The sequence below is a fragment of the Amphiura filiformis genome, chromosome 3 (assembly GCF_039555335.1).
Source record: "Amphiura filiformis chromosome 3, Afil_fr2py, whole genome shotgun sequence".
NCBI lineage: Eukaryota > Metazoa > Echinodermata > Ophiuroidea > Amphilepidida > Amphiuridae > Amphiura > Amphiura filiformis.
Genome location: NC_092630.1, coordinates 28,879,577 through 28,893,734, shown reverse-complemented (window position 1 = coordinate 28,893,734; position 14,158 = coordinate 28,879,577). Strand labels below are relative to the sequence as shown.

Sequence of the window (14,158 nt, the reverse complement as noted above, 5' to 3'; positions counted from 1 at the left end):
AGAATTAACTAAATGACTCCAAAGAGTCAATCATGCAGTTATGGGATATAAATCACTCTAAAAACACACCACTCCTTAGTTTATCGCTAAGGAGTTAGCAAACAGGCACAGCAAAAATACGAATAACATAGGTCCTGCAAAATGTTCAGACTACAAAGGAATAAGCACATTTTGGGACATTTTATAAACACAAACAGCCAAATATTGACAATAACGTAGTTCGTGTGACGAATATGCAGACTGCAAAATGTTCATAAAGGAATTAGCATATTTTTGGACATAGGAGTATAAATAAGTAACACATGCAGTAAAATACAAGAGAACAACATGAAGGTGCTGCAGCAAATGTTTAGATCACAGAATAAGCACGTTTTGAAACATCACACAAATATAGAGTATAAACATGAGTCTGAGCATGATGTTTTCAGCACAAAGCAGTGCTTTGCAAAGAGACTTTAATAGCACTGTGTGACAGATATGTATTATAAAGACAATACAGTTTCAGAGTATACAATGTTTGGAAAACAGAGAGAAATTGCGATGAGTACAACATACGTACATAGGATGGACACAAGGGTATTTAGTGAGAGCGATTGAAAAGGAACACAAAAACATAGCATTCTTGGCGTTCTGCATGACAGGACTTTCATAATGTTTTTGTTGGACAAGAGAAATTCACATGGTAATGTCTGTTAAATTTTCTGACAGGTTTGGTAACAATGTATGGGTAGAACAAAATAGGATTTGAAAGTCATGGATGTGTTTTTCTTCTTCTTGGTACAGCGCAACACTTGCAAGCATTTAAAAGATTGCAACATTTGAAAGATCAAAACTTACATTCTTTGGCAGAATTTCATTTAGACTCACATTTTAGGGCGTATAATTGCTTTCATTAAACACTGATAAAATGATACCCCATGCCACAAGGGATAAAAACATTTACAGACAGGCAAGGCATATGTCTAAATTTTGAGTACGCATCAACCACCATTCCACTACTTATTTTAAAATTGAAAATAATGCAAACAAAATGGATTTAACCTTCCTTTGTTCTTAACTTTCATTTGGATCACATAGGGTTTTGAATAATAGTCAGGATTGAGGTATAAAGTTGGATGAATACAGGTATAATAAATAAGAAGAATCACACTAATGCAAGTCAACATAATGTTTTTGTGCTAGCCATGGGCTTCAACATAAAAAAGTCTAAATTGTGAGATATTTTATCAAAATATCAAGAGCTATCTCAAGAACCACTGAACCAATACTAGGCTTGTTTGTACTCATTTTAATGCATTTTTCATGCTGATTCCAAATATGGTCATGACAATTTACAATTCTGAAATTGGAGATAGTTAAGGTAGTGTTGGATCATCATTTGGGTTATAATTTATATTAGTTGGGGAAAATATTTTAAGCTGAAAATAATCAAAAACAATTGGTTGCCTACCAATTTTAGTTGATCATCAAATAAAAGAAGAAAATACCATAGCGCATATACATAAATAGTCAATAGAATGCAACATTGAAAGAAATAGAAATAACAACACTGTGAGTTAGAGAAAACACAGCAATCATACATGCCATATTAAGAGCTGTCCCACTCCAGCTTGTTGTGAATAAAAAACAAAGGAACAAAAAACAAAGGACACACCAAAATCAATCTATTATTGCAGAGTGAGTAAAGCAGTCATACATTTTAAACAGAGCACACCATGTGAGGCAGAATATATGTTTTTTTATATACTTGTGTTGAACTGCCTAATGAATAATTTTAAAAAATTCTTCCAAATGAGTAAATATGCCTAAAACTACAGTGATTGGAATGCACTAGTGTTCATGTTCACTCTCCCGTCTTGATTTTTTTCTAAAAACTTGCCTACTTTGGGCAAAATTGTACAGATTTTCATTGAGAATTGAGAATTGTAATTCTCTTAGATAAATCACATTTAATTTTGTCAAAATTGCATCATACAGCCTAAACTAAAAGTGAACACTGGTATACAGTCATGGTCAAACATTGGGCTATTTCATTTAACATCCATACTAACTCTGTGAAAGATTTTGGAAATATGTTGTAGACGGGGAGTATGAATTTCAAATGAAATTACCACATTAGGCAGCTCCATTTAAATTTCATACATCCTTTAAAAAAGATTCAACCTGAATCATCCACAGAGGGAGGGCGAGTTTCAAATGGAGCTGCCTTGTGTGTTCATTCCATTTGAAATTCATACTCCCCTTGTGGAAGATATTTCCAAAATCTTCCACAGGGGTAGTGTGGATTTTAAATTAAGAATAGCCAGATGGCCCATTGGTTGATTCTAGTTGGCTAATGCTCTGGCATGTAAATGTGTGGGAAAATTGACGAGGAACATCATTAATGACAAGCCTTGCATAAACACACCACATTCACTGAGCACCACCCAGCATGTATTTTGGCACTTAGTAGAAAATAAAGACTGCAATGAGTGTGCAGTAATGGTCCACTAATGATCCACTATAATGAATGGGTTTCCAACACATGTAAGCCTCTCAAAAAAGTACAATAGCACATTTTATCTCTGATTTTGGAATGCTAGTGCATAATGCAAGTGTGTAAAGGGGAAAAATCAGTGCAATGCTACAGTTTGTCCACTCTGAAGTACAAAGTGACAACGCGCGTGTACACAGCGCGTAAACAGTGCGCAGTGCTGCATATCTGCTGCAGGTATGCGTGCCTTCAAAGTCGGCACAATGTGTGCGTCCGCGTCGGTACCGTACTTTGTACTTCAGACTAGACAGACTGTATATCTGCCATATAAAGGTGATACTCTGTCAAATGTATGATATACGTGAAGCAATGTGAAAAATAAATTCATGAAATGACACAGCTAGATGGTTGAAATGAATAGCTAAGAATAAGATACAAATATTTAACACACACAATTATGCGATAAAACCAAAAGACTTCTCCATAGCAACAGTAATAAGTGATACACTATCACCACCTCAAATAAAGGTCAAATACCATCACCAAATCAACTTTTAAAATATTGTTTTCACTGAGAGTGTTTTGGTAAATAATATGAAAAGGCTTACCAACTTTATACACAATGTGTTTGAGACAAACAGTAAAAATGATAAAAAGAAGTGTTTATGCAATAAAATGAATTGTAAAACGGCACATTCGTGTAAAGAATTTTTTTCAGTAAGCTTAACAATAATAATTAAGATCATTCAATCCTGCTTTCCTAACAAACACCAAGACAGACCAGGCCATGATACATCATCAACAATATCAACTTCATCAACAACAGTGATTGAAAGTTTCTGTGTTCTCGGCTCAAGGATAATTATGGTCTGATCACAAGTTACTCCAGCCCTCAAGTTGACCAAGGACATGAAAATCATTATCTTGATCAGGATTTGAACCCGGACTCCTGGAACTCAAGACCACATGAGAATCCAAAGGTGAAACCAAGTGAAAATTTAACTTTCTTTTAGCAAGATGAAGCAATCACATGACAGTGATAAAAACCTGTTTGAAACCTTGGAAAAACTTCCTCCTCTACAATCATTCGTATTCTTGCAAAGTATTGTTGTATGCCTATCTGACAAAATCAAAAGTCCATCTATCCATTCTTACAAAATCAGATCTTGAACAAGACCATATGTAAGCCTCCAACTCCAAATGAACAAAATAACTGCCTCATCCATGGTCTAATCTGAATACTTAGGCTACATACGCACAAACCTTCAAAACAGCAGTAAGAACTACCTTAAAAGTTTGTATCTACATAGCTTTAAAGTATTCAGATTACACCCACTAATCAAACCATTCCCTATGAGCGCATCCCATAATAATAACCCTCTTGTTGCTATGGAACCTCCATCAGGGCACACAGGGCTCACCAGGACCAATTATCTGCACTTTCAGCTCCGCCTCGCCGGCTTCCTTGGTGTTGATTGAAAAATTCCAGGTTCTCTCGAACGCCAAGACCTTTGGCTTGTAGACCACGACCGATGCGAAGGCACGTTTGGAGTTGAAAGCTGAAAAAATAAAGAAAATCAAAATTGTTTAATATAAAACACCCTTAGTTCCATCAAAAGGTCAACTTTTTGGAGAAAAAGGTCTTAATTTGGAAGAAAACTTCATGCAAGGTCCATTTTAAGTGACCATGATCCAAAAAGTCCACTTTTGAAGTCTACAATTTAGATGCGAGTAGATTTTTTTCCAGAAAAAGTCCACATTTTGAAAGTCCTGCACTTCAAAAACAATCCTGGCTATGGACTCCACCTATAGTCAAGCATCTCGCTTGTGATACAAGTCTAAGTGATGTGCAAATTTACACTGTTGCACTTTGTCTGTTGAAATTGGTTAAACCCATGGGCACTACTACCTTTCTTACAGTGGCCCTGATTGGTTAATTACATGATATAATCATCTGAGTAACCAATCAAAATAGAGCTTTTAGATCTCTCAGTAATTTTAATCTCCTTCAGCATTATGCTGGTTTCATACTACCCTGCCGCTTGCCGCTGAGCGGCGTGGCGCACGCGTATTGCAGACAAACGGACACAATCAAGACTTGTCATTGGTTGAAACGCCCTGCCGCTTGCCGAGCGGCAGGAAAGTATGCTGGAGGCTTTAGTGATTATTCTTACCATATCTCTGATTGGATCAATACATGATAATAGCCCTCTTTATAACCAATTAAAAGGGTTCTTTGAGGCTGATATATTGGCTGGTAGTGCCTATGGGGTTAATAGATAACTGCAACCAAACTTTGATTTTGGTGCAATTTTGTGATCCAATTTTTACAAAAATCCAGATTTCCCCACCTACCATGTGATACTCTGACATCATATGGACTCTTTGGAATGGGGATTCCGTCAAAGAGAATCTCTACTTTGTGATTGCCAACTACTGTCGGGATGTGCTCGCATTTGTAGACACTCTTGCCCATATCGTTGAGTACCAAGCGTGCTGTGTTGGTGTCACCATTGGGATCGACGATGGTAACAGTGGGTACACCTGGTCCAGCACCTGTGGAGTAACACAAGAATTGAGATATTAACACACTGTAATAATTATTTGTGATTATAGAGTGTTTTTAATTATATAAAGGTGTTTTTATAAAGTGTTTCTAATCATAAAAGGTTGTTTTTATTATAAAGGTATTTCTTATGTAAGTGTTTCTTATAAAATGTTTCTTATCATTAAGGTGTTTCTTATAAAGTATTTATTATTTAAATGTATTTCTCATAAAGTGCTTCTTAAAAAAGTGTTTCTTATCATAAAGGTGTTTCTTATAAAGTATTTCATATTTGGTATTTCTCATAAATTGCTTCTTAACAAAGTGTTTCTAATCATACAGTTATTTCTCATAAAATGCTTCTTGATGAAGTATTTCTTTTCATAAAGGCATTTTTCATAAAGTGTTTATTATAAATTGTTTCTTATCATAAAGGTGTTTCTCACGAAGTGTTTCTGAATTAAAGTGTTTTATCATGAAAGTAATGTACTACTCAACCAAACAGGAAGACTTAAAAAAGCAAATTATTTTAAATCTTGAATACCTTTTGCATACTATTTTGTTTATTTTTAAAGTCTGAACTTGTTTATTTTTAATCCAAAATTGTAAGAATTTCATAATTTGTTCTTCCAGAAACTGTTGTGAGGAGAGAATTAATTGTGACAGACTTACTCTCTATTAATAATAATAATCTGATAAATCTTTAAATGAATGCTGTCAGCAACAACAACAACAACAACAACAACAACAACAACAACAACAACAACAACAACAACAACAACAACAACAACAACAACAACAACAACAACAACAACAACAACAATACCACCACCACTAGGGTGTGGCGAAAAACACTTTTTTTCTCAGATCAATTTTACGGGGGTATTATTTTTCGCCACACCACCACCACCACCTCCACCACCACCACCACCACCACCACCACCACCACCAACAACAACAACAACAACAACAACAACAACAACAACAACAACAACAACAACAACAACATTGACAACAACATAAATAAAATAAAATACCTTCTGACGCCACTTTCATTCCTTCAAAGAAGTACAAAATCATATGCAATCATTCTAAAATTGCCATCATTGTAAAGAACATGAAAACTGTTTGCTTTCCGGTGACGATTGCATGTGGAACACAATTTTGCCACCTTTTTCTTCAAAAATTTAACCAAATAATGGGATGTAAACTTTTTATTTCCAATTAAGTGTAACTAACAGAGTTACTATCCACTGCTAATCAAAAAATTTATATTGTTTTGTTCCTTTTAAAATTTTGGAAAAAAATGCTCTGTATACGGTATTAAAGACCCACTCAGTGATCCCAATGAAAGTGTAAAAAATTAGAATTGTTTATAAATTGCTTAAAAGTGAAGGATAAGTCATTCAAATTTGCATTTGGTATTTTTGAAATGAAAAATTTGGCAAAAACAAAGAAAACAGCAGTATTGACGAAGTTGAAGCCCCATTCAAATACAAGAGTCATGTAAATTCCTTAGTTTTGCCTTAAATACATGGCTTTCAGTTGAACAACTAGCAGGCTATCTTAACACATTTATGACAATGACAAAAAAGGTACCAAAATCTGAATTTTGATGATTTCTATGATCGTCCGGATGAGCAAATCACTGAATGGGCCTTTAACTATACCATTTGCACCCTGATGCACACTGTGAAATGTCTGCCTCAACACTGCCACGTCCGGGCAAAAAATAGTTAAAGGCTTAATTAAGGGGTGGGGTATGAATGTTTGGACAGTATTTATTGTGGGACATTAGAGCACATCAGACATATCAAATTTTTTTTCCCAAAACACCAAAACAAATTAGGTCTTTTTGGGAAAAAAATCCATATCTTCAATATGAAAGGTCCAAATTTTCAATTGATAGTCGGCTTTTCCTCCCAGCTACATACACTTTAAGAATATGTCATTAGATTTATAAAATTTACTTCGAGGACTGTTATATATCAAAAATGTGAAAAATATCAAATTTTGATACTTTGTCATAAAATTTGTATTATATTTGATATCAGAAAGACATTCTTCGTATTCAGAATGCAATTCGATATGTCTGATGTGCTCTCATGTCCCACAAGAAATACTGTCGAAACGTTCATACCAGAGCGCTTAAGATAGTGACTGCACTTACCAGCAGTGAAGATTTCAAAGTATGTCTTTTGGTTGAGGATAACACCTGTTGGTTCAATACCAGGACCTGTTGCATAGCATTTGCTGGGATCAACTTTGGTGGCGGAAACGTTGACTGTGAATGGACTGTTGGGTATCTCCAACTGTTTGAATATTACTGTGACCTGTAGGTAAGAATCGACATCAAAAAAGTTAGAATCTTTTGTGGGAAATCAGGCTTTTTACTCTTTTTTATATACTCATATATATACTCATAACAACATAAATGTTGTCTAATTATCTAAGTATCACCTAAAGAATTCATAGCTGAGCTTAATTATCAGTAAATCTCTAAACAGGCCTGTTCCACTCACACATGTTCTTGCTCCAGACATGTTCTTTTGCCAAGTTGAATCATATGACCTTTGGCTGACCCCCCCTTCCAATTCTAATATTGTCTACACTAAGATTAATATATGAAACCCAATCAGGGGTCCACTTCACTTAACTTTAAACTCTTCGTAACTCTAGTAACCGTTTGTAAAGTTACGAATACCCAATACTAGACGTAACTTTACGAAATGTCCCTGCAGCAAATCCCAATTACTTATGAAGGGTACCGTTCGTAAGTAAGTTTAGCAAAATGGAACTTGCGACTCGTCAAAAGTTACAAACGATTTCAAGACTTACGAAGCTTCAGAAAGTTTAGTGAAATGCACCCCAGAAGGGCACCGTTCATAAGTAAGTTTAGTAAAATGGAACTTACGACTTGTCGTGAAGTTACTAACGATTTTGAGACTTACAAAGCTTCGTAAAGTTTAGTGAAATGCACCCCAGGCAAAACCAGTTGTTTGTTGCCCGGGTTTGTTGCTCAATTCGATTTTGAGATCGGGCAAAATTAAATGTTGAAATTCTATGTACATTTATATCTGAAAGTTGCCATATCTCAAGAACCGCAAACCAAAATTGAGATGGGATTATCAGCAAATTGTAGCCTCAACAATGAAAAAAAAAATTCCAAATGAAAATTGAATTTGATCAATAAATGACTCACTTTCCCGATCAAATCATCTATACATTCTGTCTATTTTAATTTCACACAATTTGTTCCTTTTTAGATATCATGTACAGGGAACCCCACTTGGTGACTCAAGTGGAAGCATGAATCAAAATGAATATTTAAGGCAACTTTTTAGGATCTGCTACTTGGCTTTGGTTTGAACCACAGCCAAGTAGCACATACTAAAGTAAGGGTTTCTATTATTAATTTTCTGGATGGCATAAAAAGTTGGCATATATTTATTGCTTATTGGTCTTTTGTTTTATTGACATGGATTATGGAACCTATCACCACACATACCCAAACAAGTCATATTATAGATATTTCTGGTCCATTTGTCTTTTAAAGTTTACTACAAATATGATATGCCATAGTTCAGTTTAGAGCATATAAAATTACTTTTTTTTTAAACTTTTTTTGTTCTTGTCCCACCCATATCTTTTTCTGAAGTTGGCTTATTCCAAACCAAGTACTACATTAACAATGCTTAAGCATATTGTTTTGGTCCCCAACATAACACTCCAATATGGCAAATTGACCCTTGTGTTACACACTGTAATTTGTCCTTAATTTTACAACTAAGCCAGCAATGCATGTATGCTACAAACTGTCAAGTCAAATTATAAATAAAGCTGACAATGCAATAAATTGGAGCAATGGATCCCAACCAGTTCCTTAGGAAGATACCTATTTCCTAGTTTCCTGTGCATTGGTCTTTAATGTCCGTTTTGGTAAATGCCAAATTGAAAACAGTATTATGTGCCACGTGCTGATATTACTATGTTCCCTTGCTTAAATTACTAGTATATAATGGTAAGTTTGTGTGATTTTTAGTCTAAAAGTTTTGTACAGTTCATTTTTTGTTCAGAGATATTGAATGTTCAACTTTCCCTACAAATGAGTAAAATGTTCTCAGTCATGCAGGGGGTTTTCTTTAAGGCCGGCGTCGACATGCCTTATGTCGTCATAATGTCGACATCGGCACATATCCCGACATGTCGACATCAAAAAAAAAAAATTTTAAAGAAAAAATATTTTCTTTTTAATTTTCAGATTGCCAGAAAAACAAGTTATAGGCCCAAAATTACTTGTTATTCAAGGTTGGAAACCAGAGAAATACTGCTACTAAAAAGTTGGTTAAAATTGTACATTTTGATTACCTTTGCTTCTATTGAACAGTCAGGGACACATTGAATTAGTATGCATTGCTAGCTGTTCAATAGGCAAAAGTAATTAAAATGTACAACTTTATCCAGCTTTGTAAAAAAAAATTGGCATTTTTTTTTTAGTAGCAGTATTTCTCTGGTTTCCAACCTTGAATAACAAGTCATTTTGGGCCTATAACTTGCTTTTCTGGCCAAAAATATTTTTTGAAAATCAAAAAAAAATGTTAGAATTTTTTTTATGTCGAAACACTGTCGACGTCGGTATACAAATAATATCGACATGTCAACATTAAAAAACGGTGCCGACGTCAGCCCTAGTTTTCTTCAGATTACCTGAAATACACTTTTTTTACCTTTAACGCTGATGAACAACAAAAACCAATATAATACTTACTACGTGTGTTCCAACTGTTTTGGGGATATATTCTATGGTGTATGTCTTTGCTTTGTCGTTGTTGAATTTGATTTCAAATGGCACGGCTTGGTTGTTTGGGTCAATGATGCGCACATCAACCTTGCCAGAACCGGCAGAGTAGGTTTCCACGGTGAAATGTGTTGGCTTGGAAACAGCATTGCCTTCCTTTTCAACACCTGGGCCATAGGCACGAACCTGCAAAAAATAATCAGTCAAAAACTCTGCATTACACATCAAGAATTCTTTTTACTTTAAGAATATTTGCACAAATTTGTACAAATTTTATACCAATAAAGCAATATTGTAAAATTTGCTAAGGAAGACGCCCTCAATATTTTCAAAATTCTCATATTTACATGATTGTAATGTACTTTAATAATTGAACATGCTTTGCAAAAATCAAGGTGCTGAAATTATGACAAAATCCTGAATTTTGAATAGAACGACGGAGTATTCAGTCGTTTAATTATTGTGATCGAAATATTAGTTGAACATGTATGTGATGTTCATAACGCTGTACGTACATGGCATACGGGTCATAACAAATCAGACGGACAGACCTCAGTCATGTTCAAGGAGTGGCATGCATTGGCTTACATAGGTGCAGGAATTAATAGCGATTTTCTTGGTTTTGCCTCATTTGTTCGGGTCAAAATTAAAAAGGGTAAATATATGACAGTGAAAACTAACATTTTGTGCAAAAAAAAAATTTATACATTTTTATGGAAATGTTACAATATTGCTTGTAAAGGAAATAGAAGTAAATTTTAAAATTAGATTAACCAATGTCCCCAAGTGCATAAGTGATTCCTGAGTTTGAAGAACGTATGTTCTACAACAAAATACACTCTGTAATAGAACAAAACAGGATTAGAATGAAATAGTCCTGTAAACCACATATAGCTGTGTCCTGGAATACGCAAAAACAAGGGTGCTATTACGCCTAGCTTCATACCAGATATAAACATGTACTTTTATAAGACAATTCATTTCAGTGACCTATTACCACATATCGGGTCATATATTGTCTGCAGAACTGGCAACACTATTAGTAATCCAGCCAAAATGTGACGACAAAACGATGATGTGCCAACATGAACATGTTTTGGATCAATTCAATTCAATTCACACCACTACAAAAATCAAAACAGTAATTCTTCTTGTTTTTACTGCTTCAACTCACATGATAGTTGCTGATGCGTTAAGACATAGGGTTTGCTCCTCCACTGTCTCCAAAAGATACTTGGATACGTTGAAGGTATCGATCAATTCAAATGAATTACACAAATTTCAGTTAACGGAATGAAATTAAAATGACTAAAGTTGGATAACATGTAAAAAGTCTTGGAATCTAGACTTTTCAAAGACCTTGAGTTAAAAGTTAACATGGGTAGGTTAGATGTTTAAAATGTATAGGTCTTTGAAGAGACTAAACCACAATATACTATTACAGCCACACCAACACTCAGCCACACTTTATCCAACTATAGTTTCATTTTTCAAACCATGTGAAGCCCTCCTCTTTATCTGCCGAATGTTTCATCAAATTTATGGCTAGGGTGCCGAGAATTTTCTAAGTACCTTAGATTTATGAATATAAGTAACTTCTTGGTGTCTTGTGCATGTTGAGCTTGGACCATAGGACAAAAATAAGTCAAAGCTCAACAAATCTTTAAGACAACTATGGCAGTGTGTTTTGTTCCTCATGGTAGTGTTACATATCTAGGGACTTTTCCAGAGCCTGTCGAGGCATCCAGTATCCAGGAGTCCCGATCACCAGAGCATTGACATAGCTGCCATGAGGAAGCAAAATACACAATAGGCCCAATATGCACACTTAAACAAATTGTCAATTGTTATAATTGAGGTAGGTGCCACATATAGCTGAATTTGACTGCTCAGTGCCAGAAGTGGGTAAGTACAATAGCTGCCCTGTGAACATTTGGCGATTAACACAGAGTATATTGTACTCATCTACACAGGGCAGCTACAGATGGCAGCTATTGCATTTACCCACTTCAGACACTGAGCAGTCGAATTGTCAGAATTTTATGATGATATTATTATTGATTGTTTTAATTTTTATTTCTTCCCTTCACTCAAAACAAAAAATAAATAAAAGGCTAAGCTATCAACATCAGAGTCTACATTTGCCCAAGTGACAAGATTTGGTTTCCCACCTTTTCTTCTGGTCCGCCAATCAAGACCACAGAGCACAAAAGTTAAATTGCCAAAAACTCATAGTTCACAAATGAGCCCATCAAATGTGTAACAGCTTTCTTCTATTTTGGACAGATATGGTTAGGGTTTAGAGTTAGGGTTAAAATAGGATTGGGGCAAAAGGTATTGAATAGCTATACAATTTGACACCAAAATGTCCAGGTTGAAAGAATTGCCTTAGTAATACCATACATCACGCACGCACGCACCGGTTCTGTTGTTTAATTACATCCTACGGCTGTATAGGCCGAGAAAGTCGAAAATTGGACCTTAAATTCAAACTAAGTCTAATCTTAAATTAAGCACGGCAGAAATTGTCTATCATATTCTAGACTGCAAACTCAGTTTACGTTGATACTGCAATACACTAGAAATTCACTCTATATACAAATGAGCTATACATACTAACTTGGAACAAAACTTCATAACGATTTAAAATGGAAGTTTTTTGCAATATGAACACAAAAAACAAGATATGCTCTACCTTGCTTAATTAAAAGTTCATTCGCACCAATTAAACAGTAGAAATAAATTAATGTATCAGTAAAATGAGCGATGAACACAAATTGATTAAAAATGATGAGATAGATTAGTATGTACATATAAATTCAGATTGCTTTCAAAAGCAATCAAGTTGTCACGGAAACCAACTCGAGAACATGTACAATGTACAATCCATACAAAAAACATACCTGTGACTCTGGCTGAGTTCAATATGTAGAGAAAATGGTGAAAATTGAGACTACATTTTAAAAGGTTAGAAATAAAATAAATGCTATACGATGGTAAAAACTGAAAAGAACAAAAAATCTATATAAAATGACATGTAGGTTTTACACCTTGGCATAACCAGATGATATTTTTTCAAAATGCACTTTAGAATCATGACAAGTTATAAGCAAGGCCCACAACTCTCCATGCTCATGGACTTGTATTATGCTGCAATGCAATCATGAATTATGTAGATTAAATTAATAATTATGTATTAGCTTCAACTTAGACATGTTTAGTAACCAATTGGAACATCATATACAAACATGATGTTGATATTTATCTGTATAATTTTTAAAATCCACAAATACAGCACTAAATATCGTATAAGACCATATCTATCTTTGTGACACGATACCAAAGTCAGTAATATTGAAATTGGCATATAGCCAAAAACTGAGGAGCAAAGAACAATAAAAACATAAGAAAATGGAAATATAAAAAGTTCATAACTTTGCCACCAAATACTCAAAGGACCTGGCTTAGGTACTAAGCAATAACCCAATTTCAATATTTCTGACTTTGGCCTGAGTGGATCAGATCATGTCACATAAGATGTTTCACTATATTATTTCCCAGACAGCATATATACATAACTTTTTTACATTTACTACATGTTCTACATTTTCCTGATATAAGTTTTGGAATCATCACATTATAGGAGTGAAGCTTACTTTGCTGAAATTATATGACATGTTACAATTCTTTTTCCAAGGTCTGTGATCAAAGGCTTATTAGAACCTGAACTGCCTTTTACAATTTTGGTGATTTTTGATATTATTCTGAGGTACATGGCCAGGTCTGGTTCAATGCCGTCTATGCTTCAATGCTTCTAAAGGGAAAGTTATCTGATTTCTTAGCATATGATTAAAAAGATTTATATCTGTGCCAAATTATTGGTACATTGTGTGCACTAACAAAAATATAAGTCCTATGTCATATGCACATGGTTCGTACAAACCACAAGGGGCTACAAAATTCAAAACATGCTCATATTCAGTCTAATTAATAATTAGTATGTACCTCTAAGACATAAAACCTGAATAACAGGATGTCTATGTCTGCAATACATACAGAATCTCAGGCTATGCTTGCCCCTAGACTGACCATTAAAAACATGCCAATTCCATGTCTGATTTGACGAAAGTGCATCATTAACACATAACAACTGATTAAAAATTAACCATTATTGGACTTAGTTACTGCTGTTACATGTCCCTCTGAAAGAATATCAGAGTTACTAAAAAAACGTAGGCCCTATATCATTATCTTTACTCTGCAAGCTGCCTGAAATTCTTATCTAACCCCCAAAAATTATTTCTCTCTACAAGGTTCTAAAATTAAATGCACTATCAGCCCT

At 34.7% G+C, this 14,158-nt stretch overlaps 1 protein-coding gene across 1 annotated transcript in view; it reads right to left on the bottom strand.

The window, feature by feature from the left end:
• The window catches only part of LOC140148320 (filamin-A-like), a 204,290-nt gene that overhangs the window by 116,821 nt on the left and 73,311 nt on the right, over positions 1-14,158 (bottom strand). Inside the window, 6 exon segments of the mRNA XM_072170228.1 lie at positions 3,895-3,949; positions 3,951-4,006; positions 4,009-4,032; positions 4,829-5,029; positions 7,189-7,351; positions 9,787-10,002. Coding sequence (XP_072026329.1) covers positions 3,895-3,949; positions 3,951-4,006; positions 4,009-4,032; positions 4,829-5,029; positions 7,189-7,351; positions 9,787-10,002 — 715 coding nt within the window.